This window comes from Psammomys obesus, unplaced genomic scaffold (assembly GCF_907164565.1).
Source record: "Psammomys obesus unplaced genomic scaffold, mPsaObe1.curated_primary_1811, whole genome shotgun sequence".
In the NCBI taxonomy this organism is placed as follows: domain Eukaryota; kingdom Metazoa; phylum Chordata; class Mammalia; order Rodentia; family Muridae; genus Psammomys; species Psammomys obesus.
The window spans coordinates 1,338,738-1,362,100 of record NW_026590511.1 but is presented as its reverse complement, the minus strand read 5'-3'; the positions used below and the strand labels follow the sequence as shown (position 1 = coordinate 1,362,100).

Here is a 23,363-nt window from a genome sequence, read left to right as displayed (position 1 = left end):
CAGCCCACGAAATCCTGCCAGTAGAAAACAAGTCCCCCAAGTCCTGCTAACCTCAAGGCTGCCACACCCACACTCCCTAGCTGGGCACCTGTCCCTTAGGTGACTCCAGGGTGGCCTCCTCCCCAGGAGACGGGGATCTCATTCTGCTTCATCAGGCCAAGTCCTGGGACCCAGGCGGTTCTGGGACTCACCTAAGGTACAGCTGCAACCAGAGAGGAGCTCCCAGCCCCAGGTGCTCCCTGAGTAAAGGCTGAGCAGGACAGATGGATGCTTGAATGCATGTATTTGCAGGTGGGTGGGTGGGCGGTCCCTCCATGAAACGGGGTCATGGCCCGTGCGGAAACACTCCTGCCGGTAAGTTAACACGCCAGCACGGTGCAGCGTCTGCGCACAGTGGAGTATTCCTCAGCCGTGGGAAAGAACAAAGGAATACATGCACTTCCGGGTCAGAACCCCAAAGATTGCAAGCAACATCTCACACAGTTACAGCCATGTCCATAGGTCACAGCAGAGGGGCAGGAGCAGCTGTGGGCCCAACAGAGATGGTGGGTGGATGGGTGGGTGGATAGGTGGACTCTGACCTAAATAAGCTTTTCTTTCGATTTTTCAAGACAGGGTTTCTCTGTGTAGCCCTGGCTGTCCTGAAACCCAGTCTGTAGACCAGGCTAGCCTCAAACTCACAGAGAGCCTCCTGCCTCAGCTGTGTTAAAGCTGGGATTAAAGGCGTGAGCCACCACAGCACAGTTGTGTTTTGTTTAAGACAGTCTCTCCACACAGCCCAGGCTGGCCATGAATCCACAGAGGATCCTGCCTCTGTGTGCATCATCCTGGCTGGGGCTCTCTTCCTGACTGGATACTAGGCTGCTTGGCAGGAGTTGGGGACCACATACACAGCTGGTCTCCACACACCGAAGACATTCCCTTCGTGCAAAGGAAAGCAGGGCTCAGTGGCGACAAGTGGTGAGGAGAGCTGGGCTCCAAGGTCTGCGCTCTCCCACTGCAGGTGCCATCAGGACTAAGAGCCAGGCTCCAGCCACTCTCCAAAGACAGGAGGCCAGATGAGTATGAAAAGCTGTTTAATCCCTGACACCCTAAAGCCGGGGCCCTCGGGTGGCATCACCTCCGGCCAGCTCAGAGAAGGAAGAACTGCATGGGCACCCAGTACAAAATGGCTTGTTAAGTCCGCGTGGCAGAAGCAGGTGGCCAGGCCACAGTGCTCCTGGGCCTGTCCATTCTGGTCAGACAGGGTGCCTAGGGGAAGCCCTCCCTCCCCTCCCCAGAGCGCTGCCCAGCTGTGGCCACCTGTCACCCTGCAGCAGACACCCCTTTCCATGCAAGTGTGGGTGGCCACGGCTCCCAGGCTCCATCGCAGTGTGGGGGACCCTGGCCTCGGCCTTGGTGACATGCAGCATGTGTGGTAGACTCCCTGCAGGCAGATCTGCCATGGAGCGCAGAGCCTGGTTGGTGAGGTAGAGGTCAGTTGCCAGGTCCAGAAGCCACTGCTGGGGCAGAGGGCTGTGGCCGTGGCATGGAAGGCTTCCACGTCTGAACTAAGGGCAGTTTGCTGGGGCCGTGGACCCATCCATGCGTGGCCAGCCTTCTCCACTCCACCCTGGCGTGGAGCCTCTGAAGGGGTACAGACCCCGGTGTTGGCCCAGGCCCTTGGGCAGGGTACCCACATTCAGGCCCCTCGTGGCCGCTCCCAACATAGAAACCTGTTGCTCTGGCCCCAGAGAGCCCCGTCCTACAGAGGGAGGAGCGGCCAGATGGGGCGTCTGCAGGGTGAGCATCGGCAAGCACCAGAGCAGCGGCCTTGCATGGAGGGGCAGCGGGGGAAGCTCTTGGCCTGGTGCAAAGCAGAGCTGGGCGCTGGGTGCAGCTGTGGTGGGCGGGACGGGCGCGAGGCCTCAGAGGGCTGAGCACCATGTTAGGGAGGACACGGCACAGGTCTGCCACCCTGGGGGATGGCAGCTGTCCCTGCTCCCTGCAGGTCCCAGGTGGCCAGCATCTGTGTGATGAAAGGCTGCAAGGGCCCAGCTTTCGCACCTCCTCTTCCTAGGCCGAAGTCCCTGGCTGCACCACAGGGCTGGGCTGGGCTTGGTCCCCATTTGTGGGGCTCGGGGGACTGTCCACGGGGCCATCAGAATCCTTGGCGGGGCCTTCAGCTCCTGCCTCCTCAGGCACAGGGGCCTCCTCGGGCAAGGCTGCCTCCTTGGTGGGTAGGGACCTCTTGGCTAGCTCTTCACTTGGAGGCCTCTGGGAGAGGGGGGCATCCGCGACTTTCTCAGGTGCAGGCTTCTCTCTTAGGGCCCATGGGGATTGAGGTGCGTCCTTCTACAGAGAGGAGGGGGCTGTGAGGCTGGGCCAAGTAGAGGGCAGACCCCAGTGGGGCAGGACCAAGCACAGGTGCGGGACACTTCGAGCAGGGGGCATGCAGCAACCACCCTGAGCCAGAAACCTTCAGCTCAACACCATTCGGCACACAGGCTGAGGAGCCCGGCTTCCGAGGCCGGGGGCAGCAAAGCCTGAGAGCAGCTGGGTGGGACCCCTGCTCTCCCTCTCTATCCCTCCCCTCCCCTGATGCTCCTCCAGAGCAAGCCAGCCATTCCTACAGTCCAGTCCACCCTGTGGGAAGCAGTGACCCTGGAGCCACAGGCGTGTGTGAGCACAAGGTTGGCCCTGGGCCAACTCCCGCCTACCCCGGCAGCTGCCCGTGACAGCAAGGATGTCCTGGTGCACAGGGCCCACAGGAAGATGCACCCAAGAAACAAGGCTCATCTTGTGGAGCCCTGTGGCATCCACTGCCTGAGGTGGGCATCTCCCATGCCCTCCCAGCCCTCCTGTTCCCCCGTCCTCTCTGGCTGGCTCAAGATGCGGGGGAAGGGGGCCTTTGGCAAGGCATCAGGAGCGTTCACAGGCTTGGGTCACGTCCAGAGAGCCCCCACAGGAAATCACAAAGCCCAAAGCGTGATCTTCCAGAAGCAAGGGACCTGGGCCAGAGGCTCAGTAGGAGCACAGGAGGTTGGACTCAACTTGACCTGGCGGCCTTAGGGGGCTATCGCCGCAGTCATAGCAAACCGGTATTCACCACAAAGCCGCTGCCTGTCCAGAAGGTGCCCAGCTCCCGGCGCCACAGTGCCACGGTGAAGCTGGTCAGCAGCGTGCAGGGGACCAGGTAGAGCAGCGCGGGCTGGCCACGCTGCATGAAGACAAGTGCCACGAACGTCACCAGGAGGCCCAGGCCGTAGGCTGCAGGGAAAGCCAGTGTCAGACAGCCTGCTCCTGGCAGGGAGCGATGCCTTCGCAGGGCGCCATGTCAACAAGGAGGGAACAAGGATAAGGAGTGGGGACAGCATGAGTTGCAGGCTGGGCATCCCAGAACTGTGGCAGCTGAGGCAGGAGGTCTGCCAATTCAGGCCAGCTGGGCAACATGAGGTCCAAAGAGAAAAGCCAAAGGGCAGTGAGGTCGGAGAGGACAGAGGTGGCCTCAGGAGCTTGTGCAGAAGATGCCGCCACCACGCTGGGCAACCTGGGCCCGACACACTCCAGGTACCCGACTACCCCTGCCCGGCCCACCAGGTGACATTTAAAACCAGCTTGGGGCAGGTGGACCTCGGGACTGGGGCCAGAAGCTGAGAGACAAAAGGCCACAAAGGGTGGGCCAGCGGCGTGGCCACCTACCAATGGTACAGGTCACAAAGTAGATCCTGGAAGACTGGGTCTGGATGTCAAACCTGTGGCAGTAGGCCACCAGCAGCCCTGTGGGGAGGACACAGTCACCACAACCGTGGCCTGGCCACAGGAGGCTACAGTGTGACAGGAACGGCAGCACCAAGCCCACACTTCAGCATGTCCCCTTGGCTGTGCCAATGACACGGGGACCCACAGGGCTCAAGCAGGACCTAGAGGGGTCCTGCCACAGTGGATGGGGACAGTGAAGACGCATACGGCCCCTAGGCAGCAGTGGGAACCTGCCACGTGTGCCACACAGCCATGCTCCACCCCGGAGGTCACCTTGTCCGCGGATCCTTCCTCAACTCCCTGCACGGGCTTCATGCCCCACAGCCCACCTGCCGGCCCCACCCCACGCGCTCAGCCCCCACCTGGCACTAAGATGTCTCCGAAGCCCAGGAGGGAGAAGGGCCGGTCACACAGGGACAGCGGAGAGGTGTTCAGCCTGGGCACCTTCAGCACCATGGGCAGCTGTGGGGAGAGCACGGCTCAGCCCGGAGGCTCTCACCGGCACCTGCTGGAGCCCGAGGCCCGAGGCCCACAGGGCAGGTGGCCTACCTTCTCGTGGGTGGATGAGTTCGAGGGCCCAGTGGCCACCTCCACCATGATGCTGTTGCCGCTCTGCATGAGACAGGCTGGTCAGGCGGGGTGGGGGAGGGAGCAGGGGGCTGCGAGGGCCAAGTGGGCCTACCTTGGTCAGGTAGGGGGTGACGAAGACAAAGAAGACGTCGTAGATGAAGAGCACCAGCAGCAGCAGCGTGCATGCCTGCAAAAGCCAGCGCCTGAGGGGCTACCCAGTGCGGAACCCACCGCACCAGGCCTGCCCCTACCATCATCCCCAACACCCTGGAGCCTCGCCCACCCAGACCCTCGGGGCCCATCGGGGATCATGCTGCCCTGTCTACTGGCAGCCCTCACCTTGAAGGTGGGCAGGCGGATGGTCTTCAGCATGTACAGGCAGAAGGCAATGCCCAGGGTGTCCTGCAGGACCCAGGCCCACCTGGCAGGAAAACGCTCAGTAACTCGGAGCTCTGTCCCCGACTCATCCTACAAGCAGCCACCCCGGCTGCCACAGGCTGCGCCCACCCTGCCCACACGAGGCCTCAGAAGCCACAGTGCCACCGAGAGCAGGTGGCAGGGCTACCCAGCAGCAGGGTCCCCAGACTGGCTTCAAGCAGATGTGGAGTGGGGCTCCGTGTGGAGTACAAGCCAGTGTGATGGCTCCTGGTCCATGTTAACTTTCCCAGGACACTCAGCTGTGGCACTTAGGAGCTGGGACTGCTTGGACAGGGCCATGCAGCCCACAGTGAAGGGCACAACCAGGCTGTGAGGGCGTGACTCCTGCTTCTGACCATCACTGTAGCCACCAGGTAGGACATGTGGGGACAGCAGGGGCAGAATAAGGCTGAGTGGGGGCTTGGCTCTCCCCCATTCCTTCTCCGAGGAGTGTCTGTTAAAGCGCCAAGTAGCACAGAGGCCAGGAGTGCTTGGCTGCCCAGGGAGAGACTTGGGCTGTGCCAGAGAGTGTCAGTGCCGAGCAGGAGCCAGGTGAGGACAGGCAGGCGGTCCTCCGGGCCATGGCGCCAGGCCCCTGCCTTCAAGTGGGGTGTTTATGTGTAAGAACCCCGTGGGAATTCAGTGCAGGAGAAAATGGAGTGCCCGATCTTTATGGGGGCGGATGGCAAGTGGCACCCAGGCATCAGGTGCTGTCTGAGCCCACGCCAAGACAGTGGGTGACAAACAGTGGCTCTGGGCCAGCATGTCCCCTTGCCCTTCCCAGGAGCCGGGAAGGATGGACAGAACCTTTATCTAGATTCCTATCAGGGTACAGGCTCCGGGCCAGGCCTGAATGAAATGGAACACAGGCAGGCAGCAGCTGCAGTGGACAGCCCTCTTGATGGACACACCAGGCCAGGCTGGGCAGCGGGGGCACCCGAGGACAGCAGGGACAAGTTGACAGGGTGGCTGTCGGAAGGACATGGCAGCACTTACTGGTCCTCGTTGCGGAAGATACCCCACACTACGGTGACAGTGACACAGAAGAGTGCCAGCAGCAGCATGCGGGCCTGTGGGCGCTTGTGGAAGTACGGCAGGTTGTTGTTGGGGACCCTGGAGGGGACCAGCCATCAGCACTCCTCCTTCCCACACCCGTGCACTTCACCTCCACCCCGCTGAGCCTCAGCTCTCACCTCGTTCCCGCCGGCGCCTCCCATCCTTGAGGAGGAGCCCCTGACTATGCGGCCACATCTCTCAACTGGCCAGGCCCCTGTGGTTCCAGGACAGCAACCCGAAAGGCCCCTATCCTGCCAGTGCGGGCTCACAGCGCCCGGGGCTCCCTCACCCCGCCCCAGGCGGCTCTGAGCAGCAGTGTAGGCCCGCAGAGGCCTGTAATGCTGACACTCTCTTCTGGGCCTATCCTCCTTCACTCCCATGGGATCCCCAGCCATGCCTGTGGCTCAGCTGGCTAAGAAGAGGCACGGCCCATGGGCGACAGGAGGCCCGAGCACACCCCCCAGCGACCAGCACTCAGTGAGCACCTGCTGTCTCTCTGAATGCGCAAGCAGGGCGGCAGACGGCAGGGCACGTGCCAGGCCCAGGGCTCACCTGCACGTGCAGAAGGGCAGCTTCCGCACGCAGGGCGCCAGGCAGCTGTAGAGACCCGTGGAGGAGGCCAGGCAGAAGATCCCGATGATCACGTAGACTGTGGGGCCAGGCCGGCAGGGTACCGGGAAGGGTGAGGGTGGGACGGGCAAGAGATCAAAAGGGCAGCTAGAGCCTCCAGGATCTTGGGTGGGGTCTGCTAGGGAGGGCAGGGCCCAGTGGGCGGGGCTCTGGCGGGCGGGCGGCATACCCAGGCGGTCATAGAAGTAGTAGAGCAGCACCAGCATGACGCAGCACATGACAACAAACACGCAGATCATGACGGGTGTCACGTCCACCGCCTCATCCTCCTGCTTCTCGGGCCCATCATCCCGCTTATGCTTCATGTACCTTCTTGGAAAATTTTGGGATCACCCAGGGCCACAACTCGGTGGCTGCCTCTCGGCCGCTCCCACGGCGCCTACAGTCAGGCAGCACTCACCTCTTCACGTCGCGGCTGCCAGCCCAGTAGCCACCGAGGGAGACAGTGCCCACGGCCATGACGAAGATGATGACCATGTTGTAATCCATCACTGGCTCAGTTGGCGCATACAGTGCCGCTATTACCGAATGGCCGAAGCGCTGTCCCCAAGAGGAGAGTGGAAGGTCACCGGGCCCCAGCTTCACTCCAGACCCACACAGAACCTCCAGGATCTGCACCCAGGCCCCAGGCCCCAGACTCCAAGCCCTACCTGTCCACTCTGCCCTGCCCGGTGCCTACCCTGAAGATGTCCTGCAGGTCCCTGTGGCTGAGCAGGGCCACGGGAATACTTATCTCCTCATACTGTGTCCTGTTGCCTCCCGGGGGCACCTGCAGGCAACAGGACGCGTAGGGTCATCCCAGCCCTCTGGGTCACCACCACGCCTCTTCCAGGCACCCGGTGTGCCCAGCTCCATACCACAGCCTGCTGTGCAGAGGGCAGTAAGGCCCGGGGTTCGGGTTGGCAGTACCAGGCACCAAGCCCTGGGGCTGCTCTGCACTGTCCTGCACGGGGCCCGCTCCACATATCTCCAGCCCATCAGCCTCTGGTCAAACCACAATCCCTGTGGCTGTGGCTTCCTCAGGGAGCCTGTGCCACCAACCATCCCAGCGCCCCACGGCTCTTGCACCCCAATGCTTCCAGGGTATCCCTACCAGCCTCTCCTTGCTGACTATCAGCAGCGCGCGGGCCCCACTGCCCTGGGCCAGCCGCACTTTCTCATAGAAGGTGCAGTTGCCCCGGGCCACCATTGCAATTTGGTCACTGAAGTCTTCTGCAGGGAGGTCAAGGTAGGAGCAGAGCTGGGTGTAGCTCAAGTCTCGAAGCTTCATGAGAGACTGCGAAGGAGGATGGACTCAGGGTCACCAAGTCCCACCAAAAAGACAGGGAGTAGAGCACATACAAGCTATTGCTGCCAGCATGCTCACGGAGAAGCCAGGCCTGTCAACCCTAGCTGGGGTGGGGGACAGAGGGCCGCACTTTGGCTGAGGGGCGTGCACAACCACACAACATGCAAGGCTAGGAGCAGCTGCAGCAGGACCCATGGAGTCCTCACTCCAACACAGCGGCATGACCTCAAAGCCTCAGCACTCACCTCAGTGCAGCGAGCACCACTCAAGGCTGAAAAAGCATGCAGGCCACTGAGATCTTGGGCCTGCAGCCTGGGGGCCTCGTACGCAGCCACACATGCACACACGTGTGCACACAGAAACTCATGCACACACCATTAGCATAGGCGGGAAGGGGTGAAGGGGCCCTCTCAAAGGACAGGCACCTCCCTAAGAACAGCATGGGGGGACAAGCAGCCACGGAGGGATGGACATTCAGCTACCAGCTGTGGGCGGAAGTGACATGCAAAGGGCACAGAAGTGTAACCCTAGGTGCCATCCTGCCTAAGGCTGTCACTTCTGAGGTCCCCTCTGCCACAGAGCGGTAATGGTGACCAGGGTCCCCAGCAGGCCTGCCTCCCCGTTGCCCTCAGCCACCTTCCACTCCTGAGCATGAAAACTCAGGTGCAGAGGCAGACTGCAGAAATGGGCGTCACCAGCAGCGTGGCCTAGTGTGACACTCACCACTTTGCTGAGGTCATGCGGCAAGTGGGCCCACTGCGGGTTGTAGATGACGCAGTAGTCCCTGCCCCGGGTCCCACCAGCCTGGGACACCACATGTAGCACACCAAACTCACAGGCCGCCTGCAACGACAAGGCAGGCACAGACTTCAGGTGCAGCAAGCAGCACTCAGAAAGGGGTGCTCATGGCCCTGGTCTTGAAGGACACCAGCGGGGGATGGGGGGGAGGGAGGGCAGACAAGGACAAGGGCACCTTTCTGAGCAAGGCATGGTGGCACAGGACTGTCATCCCAGCACTTGGGAGGCTGAGGCAGGAGGACTGCTATGAGTTTGAGGCCAGCTTGAGCTACAAAGACCTTGTCTCAAAAGAGGGGGAGCCCCCTCACTTCTGTCCCTTGCACACTCCTCCTGACCAAACGTCTAGCTTCTGGGACAGGCAAAGCTGTCCATGCCCTTGGGCAGCCAAGTCACAGAACGGTTCCCAGGAGGGGCCTCCAAAGCAGGGAGCTGCAGGGACATAGCTAGTTCCCAGAGCCAGCTGCTTGGGACCAGCACTTCACAGGTGTCCTGTGGCCCTTCACAGGGTCCCCAGCAGGCCTGCCTCCCCATTGCCCTCAGCCACCTCTAATCCTAAGCATGAAAACCCAGGTGCAGAGAGATTGAGGGCCCACCCACGGACCCTGGGTAAGTGGTAGGAGCCAGACCTCAGGAATGGTTGGCTCTGAAGACCAGCACCTACCAGGTCCGCCTCAGCCTCTCCCCAGTGGCTTGCTACTGGGGCTGCACAGGCCCTGAGGGAAGATGGTCACTCTCTGGACTACAGTAGAAAGGGATCCTGGGACAGAAGCAATGACTGCTTGCATGCCCCGGACCCCTGCTGTGGCCTTGAGCTGGGGGTCCCCCCCAAACCACACACGGAGTCAAGGAAGGGTATCTGCAACCCCTAAGAGTAGCACATGGGAAACAGAGCAGGCCACAGTCAGCCCGGACACACAGCTGAGGCTCAGCTCTCTGCCAGAAGAAGGCTCGACACCCTGGCCTTCTCGTGGGCCTCTGGTCTGGCAGGAGCTGGAAAAGGGGAGGCAAATTCGGAAGTGCCGGCTGGCTGTCACAGCTGGGAGAGTGTGTGAGCCAGAGCAGGGCTAATGAGGCTCCACCTATGGCAAGAGGCAGACATGAAGGAGCAGGGGCTAGGCAAAGATGTCTGACCCAACCTCAAAGGCGAGGTGGTGGCGCATGCCCGCAAGGCAGAGGCTGGCGAGTTAGAGGCTGGCCTGGTCCACACAGGGTTTCACCATGGCGTTTTGAGTGGGCAGAGGCTTGCCAGTCAGTCCTGCCCAGCTCTTCAGCAGCAGTGCTCAGAATGAGGAGGCTGGAGGCGTCTCCCCCCACATGCTGCCTACCCAGCCTTTCCCTGCTGAGGGAGGTGAGGCCACGACAGTGCTGAGTTTGAACCTGGCCAGAGCATCCTTTTTTATATCCTTACAGCCACCCAAGACCAATGGGTCCTCATTGCCTAGCCTCTACAAAAAGGTTCAGAAGGCGTGGTGGCACACGCCTTCAGATTCCAGCATTTAAGAGGCAGAGGTGGGCAGATCTGAGTTCAAGCCAGCCTGGTCTACAAAGTAAGTTCCAGGACAGCCAGGGCTACACAGAGACCGAAAAAAAAACAAAAAAACAAAAAAAAAACAACAACGAAAAAAAAAAGGTTTTCTGTTCAGGGCCTCAAGGGGCTCACTAGTTAAAGGCCACCTGATAACTTGAGTTCCGGCCATGGGGCCCACAGGGTAGGAGAGAAAAGACTCCTATAAATTGTCCTCTGACTTATCTGCGTTGTAGCATGTGCATGCAAATACGCACAGACTGAAACACAAACTTTTTTAATTATAGTCTCATTACATAATGCTAATCCTTGAGTCTTAGAGTCCCCCGCATTTGTAAAAACACCATAAAGTGTCATACCACAGCAGGTCCCTGATGCTGACACCACCACAAACAGGCTGCAGAAGACAGAGAAATCAGGCTGGAGTGAGCTCAGCCTGCTTCCTGCAGCTGCCTGCCACAGCTGGGGAAGTCACTGTGCAGGCTGCTGGGGTAGACTCACCCAACAGACCTGCTACGACAATGAACAACATGCTGTACAGGATGGAGGGGGCGACAGTGGCATGACTGTTACAGGGGAAACCAACTGTTTGCTCTAGGTCAGCTCTAAGGCTTGCCTCACAGTTCACAGTTCGCTGTCATGAGGCAGAGCCAAGGCTTGGGGCTGAGATCACAGTCCACAGCAAGGAAGCAAGTGCTATTTTTGGCATAGTCTCATGTAGCCCAGGCTGGCACCTAACTGAAGATGACCCTGAACTTCTGATCTTGCCATATCCACATCCATATCCACCACCTTTTTTGGTGGCAGGGATGGAATCCATGTCTTCAGCCATGCGGGGTAAGCATTCCACCAACCAAGCTGAAGCCCTGCCCACAACTGCTACAGTTTTGATGAATGGGATGCACCTGTGAAGATGCCTTCTAGACCTGTGTTTACATCCATGGATCATGGCTACTGCCAGCTTGGTGGGTCATAGAGGAAGCCAGCCAAGCTCCTTTGGTGAGCTGACTATTGCTGTGGCACAGTGGACCAACGCTCAGACACTCACCAGAGAACACACACATCAGCCCCCAAGGCTCAGGGCATGTCACTCAAGATGAGCAGGGGTGTTGCAAAGCCAAACGGGCAGCACTGGGAAAAACAGCCCAGGACCTGCCAAGCCTGCCAGGAGACCCAGGGACGCACTTTCAAGACTGTGCTGCCAGCCATGCTCCCACAAGGACACACCATAACTTCACCACCTCCCTAGAGCTCCACCTGGGTGGAGTCACTGTCATGCAGAAGACCTCTCTGGACAAACAGCTTTTGTTTATGTCTCCCCCACACCCCGTAAGTCACTTGACACCTGGGCTCCTCAGGGAGAGACTGGGTGACGCCTGAGGACCTGCTGTAGAAACGGGCAGGGAACATGGGAACACTGGCCGAGACACTGACCTGCAGCTAGCAGGACTGGCAGGCTTCCCACCAGAATGCCTTCGTTTCTCCCACAGACCTGGATTGCCAGCTTCCTCCCCGGGGGGAGGGGTGACCTTAGCTAACTCAGATGAGGGGCCCCTATCTCAGCCTGAAACACTTAAAAGGCCCTGGTCACCTCCAGGTGGCAGCATGGGGCAGGCCTGGTTGGCCCAGTCCCCACTGGAGGCCCTGGCCATGAGGCCCAAGCAGCTGGGGACCTTGTTTTCAGGCCTACACTACAGCGGCCCAACACTGGCTCTGCTTGTCTCCAGGGAGAGCTGAGCCCTGTAACACTATCTCTATCTGCCTCTCTAGGATGTTGGGTGTGTCCCAGGAAGGCCCTGGGCTGAAGCCATCACCAGCTCAGAAGAGCAAAAGACAGCAGAGACCCCAGGACTCAGAGCTTTGGCCCAAGTTCCCCCTGCCTCCTTCCTACCCTCCCACAACGAGGAGCAGAATCCGAACCGATCCCCTGCACTCCTCAGTGTGGCCCTACAGCCATGTGCCTCTCCTTTCAGGAGGGATTTGGGGGCTGCAGTGGAGCCAGAGTCCACACCCCAACTCCTCCTGCAATCCTCATCTTAACCCCTCCCTCCTCCCAGCCCCACCCTCCCTTTGTCTTCCCCGATCCCGTTCCCCTAGTCCTTAGAAAGGGGGAACCCTCCTCCCCTACAAACTAACCCCAAACTATCAAGTCTTGTCAGGACTTCCTGCATCCTTTTCCTCTGTGGCCTGGCAAGGTCGCCCTGCCAGGGGGAAGTGATTGAGGAACAGACAAGAGTCCATGTCAGCAACAGCCCCTGCTCCCCTTACATACTAGGGGACTCACTTGGAGACTGAGCTACCTATTGGCTATATCTGAGCAGGGGGCCTGGGTCCTTTCCATGCATGGTCCTTGGTTGGTGCCTCAGGCTCTGCAGGACCCCCTGGGCCCAGGTTTCTTGACTCTGCTGGTCTTATGGAACTCCTGTTCCCTTCAGGTCCTTTTTTCCCTCCATTCTTCCTTAGGATTCCTTGTGCTCTGCCCAGAGTTTGTCTGTGAGTCTCAGCATCTGCTTCGATGCCCTGCTGTGTGGAGTCTTTCAGAGGCCCTCTACAGTAGCTTCCGCCTGTCCCTCTCCTCAGCTGCTTCCGGTGTCTCTTCTGTTTGCCCTTCTGAATGAGAATTATGCATCCTCCCTAGGGTCCTCCTTGTTACTTAGCTTCTTTAGGTCTGTAAGTAAAATTTTACTGGCACACGAACAAGTCTTCCTGTGGATGAGCCCACGGTTCCTCCCCACCCAGTGGCAGGGCAGCTGTGCTGGGGGCCTGCAGAGCAGACAGTGCTCCCACCGCCCTTGCCAGAGCACAGGCAGCCCTGCTGTGGGCTCGGGATGGGCTCTGTCAAAAGTGGCTTTTGTGTAAAACGGAAATTGATAGAACTGCCTCTCTTCACAGTGGTCATTCACCAGCACAAAGGCGCATTCACAGTCACCTGCCCAGCGGCACACATGGCAGCCTTTCTACCCAGAAGCTGTGGGTTCCAGCGCCACAGGAACAGCACACCAGCACTGAGCCAGCTCCTAAGACGTGGCCACACGCAAGAGGACTGGAAACCAGAAGCCCCCACAGCATGCTCACTTAGGCACAGCCACCAGTCCCCAAAACCATCTAAAAGGGGAGAGAAACCAAGAGGACACTGTGGGGAGGAGGAGGCAGGTCGCCTGAGAAGGAAGGTTGGGCCCTCAGGAACACAAGAGGCCTGCACAGTGCACCTGGACCTGCTGCATGCTCCTCGCCTGGTAACAACTTGAGACATCAGGTCTCTCAGGCAGGGTCACAAAAAGGCAATGGGCCCAGAAATGCCACCAAGAGAGCTCCTGCTCAGAGTTAATCTCCCTGTTGGGCACCCAGACCAGAATGTGACCCAGCCAAGAATGGCAACTTGTCTGCTCCCCACCAGAGGTGGGGAAGGGAGGGCCAGCTGTCTGCAGGTGGGATTAGGTCCAGGCGACACATCACCTGCCTGGTAAAGTCCCCCAACACACAGCCTCACTGTCCAGCCAGGACCAGGCCTTTCTGTGCCCACTGCTTCTAGCCTGGAGAAAAAACCCTAGTTATCTTTTGTGGAAAGAGCTTCCCCAGGAGCAAGTACTTGCTGCCCACAACGCCTTCCTCTCCCATCCTTGGCAAACCCCTATTAATCCATCCAGTGTCACTGTCCCTGAAAAGCCTCCATCAGACCAGAAAAAGAGACCTGCACAAAAGGGACAGGTCTTGGGGCAGGTCCAGCTGACACTAGACATCCAAGGGTGTTCTGCAGTCAAAAAAAAAAAAAAAAAAGCCTCAGTGGAAACCACCTGCCCAAAGAGGGCAGCTTCCAGACAGGCCAGTGGCCTGAGAAATATGATGTTGCGTCCCTGGACTGCTGGCAGGATGTGGCAAGCCCTGACACACTTTCAAAAGCTCATGGCCAGCCAAGAGCGGGATGTGGGGATGAAGGGCCAAAGAGGGATGTGGGCCACATGCCGGAAGGGGCAGGAACCACGCTTGTGGGGAGTGCCTTAATGCCAGTCGTGCCCGCACTGGGGAGGGAGGCTCAGGCAGAGCTGCAGGCTCACCCCCGGCTGAGCTATAAAGAGAGACCCTGCCACAAAAGCCCACAATCTCAAAAAAGAAAAGAAGGATTTAAAAAAATGATCCAGACCCTTGTTCCGTGAACACAGTCCATGAGAGAAGAGGAATAGGTGTACAGTAACATGCACTTAGGACAATACTCACAGGACACCCTTCTGACCGTCCCCAGGAAAACTCAACAACTGCCCTGGGGTTGCCCAAGGCTGAAGCACTCAACATCCACTGGATCTGGAGGCTGGTGCCACAGACAGCAAAAGAAGGAATCTAACAACTAAGCCAGGTGTTGTGACACAGACCTGTCATTCCGTTACCTGAGATAAATGAGACCCGTGGTTTGAGTTCCAGGCTAGCCAAAGCCTCATAGGGTGTTCTGGGCCAGCCCCAGCAACATGTCAAGTCAGAGACCAGCCTGGACTGCGGAGCAAGCTGGAGGCCGGCCTGGGCTGTGGAGCAAGTTGGAGGCCAGCCTGGACTGCAGATTGAGTTTGAGGCCAGCATGGGGTTACATAGTGGGCAAGGCTAGCCTGGGCTATACAGTGAGTTCAAGGCCAGCATGCGAGTTATGTCTCAGAAAGCAAAGCACGGCAATAGCCAACCTTCCGCCTGGGCACCAAGTCGGGGCACATCCCCGCACACCCTGAGGACCCCATAGCAGCAGCTCGTCCCCCGCATTCTGCACCGACCCTGAGGTGGGGACCCCCTCCGGCCCAAGGTCACGGAGCAGAAGCCGGGGCGTGGGGCTGCGAGCACCTCGGGGGCCGCTGCTGGACGCCCCCGGGGGAGAAGCCCGGAGACTCGATCCAGTCTCCAGAAAGGGAAACAGGCTGGCAGGGGCGGCGGCGACGGTTGGGGGCCCGAGACGCAGGGCGGGCCAAGCCCGGCCGGAAGTCTCCGGTGGCGAGAGCCAGTGGACCGCAAGGTCACAGCCACGGTCACGAGTGGTGTGGCCGAGCCGACCCGCCGTGGCGCTCACCTGGGCCGCGAGCAGCAGCAGGACCACGGCCAGCCGCGCCGCCGCCATGTCCGCCGGTCCCACCGCAGCTCTAAGCAGAAGGTTTCCCGGCAACGCCTTCGGGACACAGCGACGCGCATGCGCCGAGTTTGCGCGTGCGCGAACGGCGCTCTCCTTAGAAAGGGGCGGGGCGGCGCCTGCCCAGAGCGGCGCGCGGCGGCAAGATGGCGGTGAGCACTGTTGGGTCTCGGGGAGATCGGGGCTGCGGGCACGAGGGCCGGTGGGAGCGAGAACCGGAGAACACAGAAGGACGAAAAAGAGGCTGAAGGACGCCTGAAGACGGATAGGGAGACAGGGACGCGGAGGGATGAGAGTCACGTGGGACTGCAGACCTGGCGACATGAGATGCTGAAGCGGGACTTGGGATACAGACCAGGTGGCATGGGATGCCGAAGGGTACAGATGCGGGACATGGGATGGTGACCAGGTGGAATGAAGATGCACACAGGAAATGTTGCCGATGCGCGCGAGGGACGTAGGCGTGCAGACTTGAGCATGGAATTCAGTTTGAATGGGAGATGGCGATGAGGATGCAGACAGGGTCATGGGGCTTTGGGATTGTAGAAGGGAGTCTCTGACTGCCACCCCCAGGCAACAGGGATGTGAGAAGGCTGTGCCTCTCTCATTGGTACCCCACCCTCCAGCAGGACAAAGAGAAAAAGAAGAAAGAAAGCATCTTGGACCTGTCTAAGTACATTGATAAGACTATCCGAGTGAAGTTCCAAGGTGGCCGGGAAGGTGAGTGGGCACTGCAGGTCTCCCTTACACAGAGCTGGTCTGGTGTCACAGCAAGCAAGGGAAGCCACAGGATGCAGGCGTTCTTAACAAGGGCCAAGCTTGGTCATTCTGTACCAATGAGGTGTTCCCCAATTGTGGGTAAGGAAACCCAAGTCCCAGGGAAAGGGAGCCGGGTGGGGTTAGTACCTAGACCAATGTGGATGGATCCTGAAGGAGGGGGCCAAAATGGAGCTGGATGAAGGCAACAGGAAGGAAGGATGGAAGGAAGAAAGGAGTGTTCTCAAGTGCCTGGGTGTAGCAGGAATCAAGAAGGTTTCCCAGTGGCAGGAGGACTGAAGGTTCTAGGCCAGTCTAACCTATGTAGGGAGACCCTGTCTCCAAAAGTCAATCAGGGTTAGGGCTATAGCACAGTGGGTACAGTGATGGCCAATGTGCCCTGGGCTCCCTTCCTGATACCATGTAAACCAGGCGTGGTTGTACCAGCCTGCCATTCCAACAGTAGGGAGATAAAGGCAGGAGGTTCAGGCTGCCTAGGGAGTCTGAGGCCAGCCTGGGCAAGTGAGACCCTCTCAAAAACAAGCAAACAAACAAAAAATAAAACAGAAGAAAGCTGTTTTGTGTTACGTGGAAACTACGTAAAATTCGGTTTGAGTGACCATAAACTTTTATTGATACTTGGCCCACCACAAATTCACTATCTATAGCCCGTTCCACACTGGAAAGAAGAGGGTTAGAGTCACAGTCACCAGGCTACCTACCATACAGGGACACATTTCCCCATGAGTTTTCTGGGGGTAGCTCTCCCTTTGTCCTGGGGTCTGAGGGTGGGGTAGGGATGACAGCGTTCTCCTTCTCTCTCCTCCCCATGTTCCTCAAGCCAGCGGAATCCTGAAAGGGTTTGACCCTCTGCTCAACCTGGTGCTGGACGGGACCATTGAGTACATGCGAGGTGAGCTGGCTGAGGTTATTGCAGGGATGCCGCTGGGCCTGTTCCTACTCCCCACAGCTGTGGACCTGGGGTGCAGGTCACTCCCTGAGAACTCCAGTGTCTGACTGCAGCCTGCCAGGAGCGCCCCAGGCTTGACACGTCCAGCTCGTGCCCCTCAGCTAGCTGGCTTTCTCCGTAGCCCTTGGGACGGCAGGAATGGTGGCCACTGTCCTCTGCCTGGGGTGTCTGCTCACATCAGCAGCTTTGGGGCCCCATGGACTCTCAGCGGCCACCTAGCAGGCCCATCCCATAATGCCCTGAAGAGTTCTGCACCCATCAGGTTGTCTCCTCCCCAGCACTGGTGACAGTTTCTAATTGCTTATTGGCCCCACCTGCTGTCCACCCTGTCCAGGGCCTCAGCTGCCCCACAGACATCCCCTTAGTGTTTATGGGGTGAGCATCGGCCCTCTAAGGGTCTTGTAGCACCCTGGAGGTGGGTGGCTCTTGCTTAGCCACCTTCATGGTGGTGTGGTACAGCCTCTGCTGGCCCTGATGTCCCTGTGCACAGTCAGCCCTGAGACCAGAACGTCTGCTCTGTCAGAGCCCAAGAGAGAGCTGGGAGTAAGAACCCTCAGGACCCTCTGAGGCCCTGACTGTGTTCTGCTGGGGCGAAGGACATGCCCTTAGTTCCTCCTGTCTGTCAATCCCCCAGACCCCGACGACCAGTACAAACTGACGGAGGACACGAGGCAGCTGGGGCTCGTGGTATGCCGAGGCACCTCAGTGGTACTCATCTGCCCGCAGGATGGCATGGAGGCCATCCCCAACCCCTTTGTGCAGCAGCAGGACGCTTAGCTACCAGGGGAGGGTGGCCTGGCCCAGGGACCACCCTTCTGTGGGTGAACTTCTGTTTGGTGTTTTGGTCTTTCTGGTTTTGTTTTGTTTGTTTTGTTTTTTAATAAAATTGCCCACTTAGGCATCCCGTTCTTGTCCCCCACCCCTTCTTGTCCCCCACCCCTTCTGCTTTGTCATTCTGGTCTGAGCAGCCAGGGCTGGGTCAGAGGCCTGGCTGGGACACCATGGCCTAGGGCAGAGCACAGCAGGAGACCAGCACAGGGAGAAGCCTGGGCACCTAAGGTCCAGCAGTCTAGCTGGCCTCACCTCACAGCCTTTCCTCACCTGATGGGCTGTGCCAAAAGGATCACACCTTGTGGACCTGGCCAGGACCTGGCCTTCCCCCACATGGCACCCCCTCCGCCCTGGGAGCAGGAGGACCTGGCACATGCAGGTACACAGAGAGAAGGACGTAGGGGCTGACGGGCCTGGGGCCCTGAGGTCCCTCAGGCTGAGATGGCTACCAGGGCAGCAGCTAGGGCCGGAGCAGGGCTCTGCCTCAGGGCAAGCCAACAGACAGACTGCAGCTGTGCCCTGGCCTTTGCTGCTGGGGATTTAGAGAATTAGTTCTGTTCCTCAGAGTCCCTCCCCTTCATCTGGCTTCCTCTTGCTGCCCCTGCCTCAGGAACACAGATACAAAAGCTGGGTTGGACCTCACAGCCACAGCCTCCAGGATCAGTCAGCCCACTCTTAAGTTTCCCCAAGCAGGGGAAGCCAGGGTCAGGATCCCTACTCCTCAGTAGAGGAAACAGGACTTATAGCCAGCCAACCCCACTTAGCACTCCCAGAAGCCGTGGAGGAAATTGTCAGTGCCGCCAACCCTCCTCCAGCTCCCCCAAAGTCAAGTCAGCAAGGCTTGTTCCTGACCCCCTCAGAACTGCCATCTCTCCAGGTGGCAGACAGCCCCTCCCCGCCAGCATGTTGTGTAAGTTAGGGGAAGTGTGCCACCCTTGCTGAGCTCCAGTCTTGAGGGATCATGGATGCCCCTGCCCTGTCAGAAGGAATGGACAGGTCCCAGGCCCTGGAGATTCAGAGCGCAGAAACTGGCATGAATTCACTCCACTTCACCTGGGAGTGACTGAGCAGTTCCTAAAAGACCTAACCAAGCTGCCCATCGTGGGGGTGTCCGCACAAAGTGGAGTGTTCCCTGCCAGCTTCCAGGCTACTTTCCTTGTAGGCCTCATGCTGTGAGCAGGACTGTTGTACTGACTGCCCTAGGCCACAAAAGGATGGTGGACACCGTGCCGGGAGCTGAGCCCAACTAGAAGGAGCTCAGAGCCTCCCTTCTCCCACAGGAGGGCCTGGAAGCCTCGGCCACCTGGTTTTCTGAAGACAGAAAACTGCCTACCCTGTCTCCTTGTGGCCAGCAAGCGTGAGGCCAGGCGTGGTGGCCACATCTGTTAGCCTCACGCTTGGGAGACTAAAGTGGGACATATGATGGCAAGTTCCAGCACAGCCTGGGCTACAGAGTGAGCCCCTCCCCAGCGGTCCAGAAACCCCGGGGCAATGGGGGAGGTTATCGGGGAAAGGTGCTTGCCCTCAAGCCTGATGGCCTCGGTTTGGTCCTCAGAACCTACAGAGTCGAAACCCAGCTCCTGCAGGTCCTCTGACCCCACGCATACCACGGTACTTGTACCCACAGATACAAACACACAAATACAATGAAAACCGGTGGAGAACATAGATGAGACTGTCCGCACACTCATGTGAAATGATGAACCACATGCTACCGTGTTAAGATGTGACACAGAAGCTTGCCCACACAGCCCTGGGACAAACTGTAGAGTGGAGTGCGCAATATGTCTAGGAAAACCCCATTTGTGGTGAACATTTTCTTTTGTTTTTCCAGACAGAGCTTCTCTGTGTAGCCCTGGCCGTTCTGAAACTAGCTTTGTATAACAAAAGCTGATCTTTTGGCCTCAAAAGACCAGCCTGCCCCTGCCTAAGTGCTGGGATTAAAAGGGTGCACCATAACAGCCCAGGATGGTGAACTTTTTTTTCTCTAATGTTTATACTTAAGAGGCTTGTTTGTACACGTAGGGGTGTTCTGCCTGTGTGTACGTCTCAGCATGGTGTGCCAGGTGCTCACAGAGACCAGAAGAGGACATGGCACCCTCGTGGGTCAGCCGCTGTGACAGCTGGACCCCATCGTATCCTCTGGAACAGCAGATGAATGTCTCCTTAGCCCCAATTTGTGTTGTTTTCAAGACAGGCTTTCTCTGGGTAGCCTTGGCTGTCCCAGACCGTGCTGGCTAGAGCACAGCGATGTGCCTGCCTCTGCCTCCCTGAGGCCTGGGATTAATTTTTATAAACATTTTGAATATCTTGTCTTTGAGCGTGGCACACGTGGATGGGAGCACGGCTTGTGGGAGTCAGTCTTCTGCTTCCACGTGGGGTCCTGGCAATCAAGCATACTCTCTTCCTCTGTCAAGCTTGGTGGGAAGCAGCTTTGGTCACACCATCTTGCTGACCCTGATTTTTATTTTATTTGGTTTTTCAAGACAGAGCTTTTCTGTGTAGCCCTGGCTCTCCTAGAACTCTCTGTAGACCAGGCTGGTCTTGAACTCACAGGGATCCACCTGCCTCTGCCTCCCCTGTGCTGGGATTAAAGACACACATACCCACGCCTGGCCTCTAATATTTATTTACTTATTTATCCTAACTTTTATTTTAAACTTGAGATTTCGCTGGTGTGCGACTGTGAGCTTTCCAGACAACAATGTCCTGTCTCAAAGTCAAAAGGTCGGACATGTCCACCGCCACCTTGGGGAGGGAGAGTGGTTTAAGGCCGCGGAGAGCTGGATCCAGCTCTGCGTGTTTTAATATTTTAAAAAGGAGAAATTTAATATTTAATGTTTTCCCTTAATGTTACACTGAATTTTTAATACTTGACTAGGAGTCGGAAGGAGACATGGGGGTTTAGGGAGAAGAGGCCGAGGGGGCGGGGCAGCAGGGAGCATCCAGGCCGCCAGCCGCCCGGCCACCCAGGATCCCGGCCTCCGCCCTCCCCAGCCGCTCCCATGCCGACGGGCCAGCTCCTGACCCTGGCCCGGATCCCGCCCTTCCAGCTCCCCAGCCTCTGCAGGGGCCGGCCTCGGGGCAGCGGCAGGGGCCTTCCGCCGTCAGCCCGGGGACCCGGCCTGCTGCATGTGCCCGTCACCACGGCCCTCGGAGTCCAGGTCTTCGCAGAGAGGCCGCGGGTCCTGTGCCAGGAGGCCCCACTCTGGGAGACCTTGCCCCGAGACCCTGCGGACGGGGACCAGCAGACAGGCCGGAGCTTGACCGCAGATCTTCAGGGCGCCCCCGAGAGGCCTCGGTGCCGCAGCTTCCAGAAGCTTTGGAAAGTGGGCCAGATCCTCCGGGTTCCAGCGGTCAGCACCTCCTCGCCCCACCCGCCAGGTCTGCTCGCCCAGCCTCCCTCCAAGCCCTTGCACTAGCCCCCATCTGCCTTCTGACGGGGCACCTAGGCCCAGAAACTCGCACCCAACTCCTCCCAGCCTCCGCGGACCCCGGGCTGCCCACAGCCCCTCTCCCCTCTGCTGCTGCTGCCTCCCTCTCCTATGTGGCAGGGGGCCCTTCCCTAGCCACGCGGCACGTGGGGATACAGACAAAGGCAACACGGGGTGCTGGGAGAGATGTGGGGATGCAGTACCCCGGGGGGAGGGGCCGGAGCTGTAGCTTGAGGATAGCCCGCTTGTGACTGCGCACGAGACCCGGGGACCCGTGCCAGCACCACACAAATCAGGTGTGGAGGTGCGCACCCTTCATCCCGCGCCTGGACTTCCTGGAGGTGGGAGAGTTAGAAGTTCAAGGTCACCTTTGACTACAGGGGTACGGGGAGCAAGCAAGTGAGGACAGATTGCAGCCAGGGTCACAGAAAAGGGACGTCTCCTGTGTCTCACCCCTCAGATCCATCCCAGACAGGCAGAGGGAGGCCTCACCCCAGCCCTGGTACGGTTCCGGAGGAACCCAGAAGGCTCTGTGTAGAACAGAACCTTCCGCATCGGAGACACGCGCTCTCTGCTCAGTGGATTGGACAGATGAGGCCTGACCATGAGGAGCAGAAGGATCCAGGGACTGTTGGCTGCTGGCGAACACCCCAAGGGAGTCACGAAGCACCGGCGAATCCAGCCCCATGTCATAGCCTGAAGCTCTGGAATCTCTTTGCAGCACCTCCAGAGAAGCCCAGTTACGTCCTCGATCCCTGATCCCTCGGACTCTCTCCAGCCGTCCACACCAGGAACGGGGGATGGGGGGACACCCAGGTCTCTCACGCAATAAAAATTATAGCGGGTGAGCCTCAGACCTCTCCAGTCAGGACCTTCTCGGAAGCCTGTGCCCTCCACCCACAGCTCAGGCACCCTGCCCAGCAGGGGTGACCCTGAGCAGCAGAGACCACAGATCTTCCGGGGGCAAAGGCCCCGCGGCCACTAACATTCCCATGCTAGGCAGCAATGTGGGTGTGAAGCCAAGGGGGACGGCAAGGGCAGGAGATGGAAGCTGACAGGGCCAGATTGGGCAGTGCAGGATTCTGAGCCCCAGTATGGGGCCACTGAGGCAGGAGGATCACGAATTCAAGGTCAGTCTGAGCTATATATTCAGACCCAGGAACAAAACCAAAAATGGGCTGGCCGGATGGTGCAGTGGTTAAAGGCGCTTGCCGCCTGACTTCCATCCCCAAGACCCACATGGCAGAGGTGAGGACTGACTCCCACAAGTTGCCCTGTGACCTGGACATGAGCAGATCCACAACCATTTGGGGAACTTAGACTCCAGCAAGCCCCTGATCGACCCACATTCCCCCTCACCTAGTGTCTCCCTGGCTACTACCATCAAAAACAGGCCTGTGATTCAGCCGTATCAGTGGGTCACTTGACACCACTCACCTGCTAACTCCATCCTCCAAGAGATGAAGTGACATCAGGAGCCCAGGCAGAGGGGGCGAGAGTGTGAACCAGGATGGAACCCCACCTAGAAATCCCCCCACCCCAGTGAGTTTGGGGGCGTTCCAGGGGCGGGGCCGCTGCCTAGAATACAGTGATGGGCTGGGAATAGAGCTCCTGGCCGTGAGCACTTTGAGCCCTGCCAAGACTTGGGTTCACAGGACACGACAAGCCACAAAACCCAAATCGATCCGGAAGCTCCCCGGGAACGCATGGCCCCAATTCCTTCCGAAACCAGAGGCAGAAGGAACATTTCCCAGCTAGTTCTGGGGCAGCAGGTCCCACAGATGAGGATGTGTTGGAGACGGAAGCCGGAGGCCGGGCCCCTCCCCACCTGGACAGAGAGCTTTCACCGCCAGGTGCTGGCAAGTGAACCCAGGCAGGACGTTGAAGCTGTCATCCTGGCTCTTGAGGTCACATGGAGATCTGAGGCCGGCCTTCCTGGCAGAGCGGCACTGTCGAGGAAAACCTTTATTCGCAGCACCTCACTGAGGAACGCTGAGGCAGGAGGATGCTGAGCTGCAGGTTTGGGCTACATAGCCAGACCTCGTTCAGACATGGACAGTGAGATGGCGTAGGTGAAGGCATTTGGTGATGATGGCTTGAGTTCTGCCCTGGGATGCTCACAGGTTGCCCTCTGACCTCTGCATGTGTCAGGGGTGTGTGATCCCACACAAAATGAATGTATGAAGTACACGTTTTAAAAACTGATGCCAGTCGGGAGGTGGTGGCGCACGCCTGTAATCCCAGCA

General features: G+C 58.8%; 3 protein-coding genes across 6 annotated transcripts; 2 read left to right on the top strand and 1 right to left on the bottom strand.

The window, feature by feature from the left end:
• Positions 1–1,059: 1,059 nt before the first annotated feature.
• Positions 1,060–15,178, bottom strand: Sppl2b (signal peptide peptidase like 2B). Of its 3 annotated transcripts, none has more exons than XM_055607814.1 (15): positions 15,070–15,178; positions 8,426–8,545; positions 7,508–7,690; positions 7,094–7,183; positions 6,815–6,954; positions 6,584–6,726; positions 6,337–6,433; positions 5,725–5,841; positions 4,651–4,732; positions 4,424–4,498; positions 4,291–4,353; positions 4,104–4,203; positions 3,682–3,759; positions 3,089–3,249; positions 1,060–2,334 (listed from the first exon to the last, which is right to left on the bottom strand). In XM_055607814.1, the coding sequence occupies exons 1-15, from the start codon at positions 15,115–15,117 to the stop codon at positions 2,056–2,058; spliced, it is 1,776 nt and encodes a 591-aa protein (XP_055463789.1). In that variant the 5' UTR covers positions 15,118–15,178; the 3' UTR covers positions 1,060–2,055. The 3 variants fall into 3 exon arrangements, with proteins under 3 accessions (XP_055463789.1, XP_055463790.1, XP_055463792.1); XM_055607815.1 differs by having other exon boundaries at positions 6,584–6,723; XM_055607817.1 differs by having other exon boundaries at positions 2,262–2,334; positions 3,034–3,249.
• Positions 15,179–15,236: 58 nt separating this feature from the next.
• Positions 15,237–17,753, top strand: Lsm7 (LSM7 homolog, U6 small nuclear RNA and mRNA degradation associated). Of its 2 annotated transcripts, none has more exons than XM_055607700.1 (4): positions 15,237–15,278; positions 15,753–15,846; positions 16,724–16,795; positions 17,487–17,753. In XM_055607700.1, the coding sequence occupies exons 1-4, from the start codon at positions 15,273–15,275 to the stop codon at positions 17,627–17,629; spliced, it is 315 nt and encodes a 104-aa protein (XP_055463675.1). In that variant the 5' UTR covers positions 15,237–15,272; the 3' UTR covers positions 17,630–17,753. The 2 variants fall into 2 exon arrangements, with proteins under 2 accessions (XP_055463675.1, XP_055463676.1); XM_055607701.1 differs by having other exon boundaries at positions 15,241–15,278; positions 15,756–15,846.
• A 2,780-nt stretch (positions 17,754–20,533) lies between these two features.
• LOC129677182 (uncharacterized) lies at positions 20,534–21,956 on the top strand. The gene is made up of 2 exons (XM_055607854.1): positions 20,534–21,067; positions 21,578–21,956. The coding sequence occupies exons 1-2, from the start codon at positions 20,689–20,691 to the stop codon at positions 21,874–21,876; spliced, it is 678 nt and encodes a 225-aa protein (XP_055463829.1). The 5' UTR covers positions 20,534–20,688; the 3' UTR covers positions 21,877–21,956.
• The last annotated feature ends 1,407 nt before the right edge of the window (positions 21,957–23,363 follow it).